Consider the following 2,330-nt stretch of genomic DNA (forward strand, 5'->3'; position numbering starts at 1 on the left):
CGTAAACCCTAAACCCTAAACCCTAAACCCTTAACTCTAGATGGAGTGTTTTAATCGTAAGCATTAAACCCTAGACACTTTAGATGGGACCCCCGAAAATATTTTTTGCAGTAAACCCTAAATCGTAAACCCTAAACCCTAAACCCTAAACCCTAAACCCTAAACTCTAAACCCTAGACCCTAATCTGAATTCTATTGTCATTCTGTATAAAACCACGTCGCTGCAGCGATAAGAAGAGACGCTAGAAGGCCCCGCCTCCTAGGGTTTAGGGTTTAGGGTTTCTGGTTTCCACTTAAGGGTTTAGGGTTTAGGGTTTAGGGTTTAGGGTTTAGGGTTTAGGGTTTGTGGGTGCAGTGTTTCGTGGGCGGTTATATCGACTGCATTTCGGGGGTTTGGTTGAGCACTGCATTATAAAATATGTGAAGGCAGACCCTCGTAAGCAGATAAAAGCAAAACCCTCTTCTTTAGGGTTTAGGGTTTAGGGTTTGGGGTTATATATATATATATATATATATATATATATTATCATAGCGTCAGGTGTATATACACCTGACTTTTTGCATGCGTCTCTGTCTCTTTAGAAGTATTTTTCTACTGTCTCTTTAGCTGCATATACACCGCAATTAAGCTGCTTATCTCTCTCTGTCTCTTCTTTTAGCTTTTATCTCCTTTGCTGCTGCTGCAGCTCTCTCGTCCTCTTTCTTAGACGGTACTACCTGCGTATGGTTTAGGGTTTAGGGTTTAGGGTTTAGGGTTTAGGGTTTAGGGTTTGGGGCTTATAGTTTAGGGTTTAGGGTCTATTGTTTATCACCTATTCTTTATTGCGTATTGTTTATTGCTTTCTATTTATTTCCCAGGGTTTATGGTTTACGTTTTAGGGTTTAGGGTTTAGGGTTTAGGGTTTAGGGTTTAGGGTTTGCGTTTCAGTTGCGCGTAGCATCTCTTTTGTTGCATTTGAGCGACATCGCGAAGGAAGTGTTTCAGAGGTTTTAATCCCTTTAACTCTGCTGGGCCTCATTGCTTGTCCTGCATATCATAAAGGCACTCTAAACCCTAAACCCTAGCACAAACCCTAACTCCTTATCCTCAGCTCAAACCCTAAGCCCTTGCTGAGACTCGAAACAGATAATTCTACCCGAAACCCTAAACCCTAAACTCTAGCAAAAACCCTAAACCCTAATCTTTAGCTCAAGCCCTAAACCCTAGCTAAAGACCGATACAAACCCTAAACCCTAAACCCTCAAAGCCCTAATTCTTACTGCCTTTGCTGCTGCTGCTTCTGCTGTTGCTGCTGTTTCTCCCCGCTACTGCTGCTGCTCCTCCCCCTACTGCTTCTCCCCCTGCTGCTGCATCTGCTGCTGCTGCTGCTGCATCTGCATCTGCTGCTGCTGCATCTGCATCTGCTTCTGCTTCTGCTGGTGCTGCATCTGCTTCTGCTTCTGCATCTGCTGCTTCTGCTGCTGCTGCTGCTGCTTTTCCCCCTGCTTCTCCCCCTGCTTCTCCCCCTGCTGCTGCTGCTGCTGCTGCTGCTGCTGCTGCTGCAGGGTATCACGTGGAGTTGTCTCGGGCGACGATCCCAGTTGAGTTTGTAGGCGCTGAGCCTCCTCCTCCTTTCTTCGTTGATGTTTCGAGCTTGCACTTTACTCCGCCGTACTCTGCTATCTGTCTTGATACTCTTAAGGTGCTACAATACCCTCAAATCGTCAGCGGTCTTAGGGTTTGGGGTTCAGGGTCTAGAGTCTTAGGGTTTAGGGTTTGGGACTTAGGGTCTATGGTTTAGGGTTTAGGGTTTAGGGTTTAGGGTTTACGGATTAGTGTTTAGGGTTTAGGGTTTAGGGTCAAGGGTAAAGTGTCTAGTGTTCGGGATTTAGGGTTTAGGGTTTAGGGTTTAGGGTTTAGGGTTTAGGGTTTAGGGTTTGTTTCAGAGCCAACTGCCTGCTGACGGCACCGCGCGTTTTTCTCCCTCGATAAATCCGAAAGAAGAAATTGCGTGGGCCTACGAAGTAGGAACGGTAAGATTAGGGTTTAGGGTTTAGGGTTTAGGGTTTAGGGTTTAGGGTTTAGGGTTTCTGGTGCTGCATCCCCCTTCTCTTTTGTTTTTTTAAATATTTTTCTTTTTGTTTTCCTCCCCTCTTCATTTTTTTATATTTTTTATTATTTATTTTTTAATTAGTTTAATTATTTTAATTATTTTAATTATTTTAATATATTTTGTGCATTATTTTGTTATATTTATATTTACCGTCTTTATTTTATTTAATTATTTAAATATGTTTTGAATCTTTTTGTTATTTTATTACTTCTTTTTCTTTCTATTATTTACATAATT

At 42.4% G+C, this 2,330-nt stretch overlaps 1 protein-coding gene across 1 annotated transcript; it reads left to right on the plus strand.

The window, feature by feature from the left end:
* Positions 1–355: 355 nt before the first annotated feature.
* EAH_00064680 (hypothetical protein, conserved) lies at positions 356–2,106 on the plus strand (the record flags this gene model as incomplete). The annotated part of the gene is made up of 5 exons (XM_013392937.1): positions 356–436; positions 929–1,024; positions 1,546–1,703; positions 1,927–2,013; positions 2,059–2,106. Coding segments are annotated over 5 exons (470 nt in total), but the record flags the coding sequence as incomplete, so codon positions are not given.
* Positions 2,107–2,330: the final 224 nt, after the last annotated feature.

The sequence above is a fragment of the Eimeria acervulina genome, genomic scaffold (genome assembly GCF_000499425.1).
Source record: "Eimeria acervulina Houghton genomic scaffold, Eah_scaff2031, whole genome shotgun sequence".
NCBI lineage: Eukaryota > Apicomplexa > Conoidasida > Eucoccidiorida > Eimeriidae > Eimeria > Eimeria acervulina.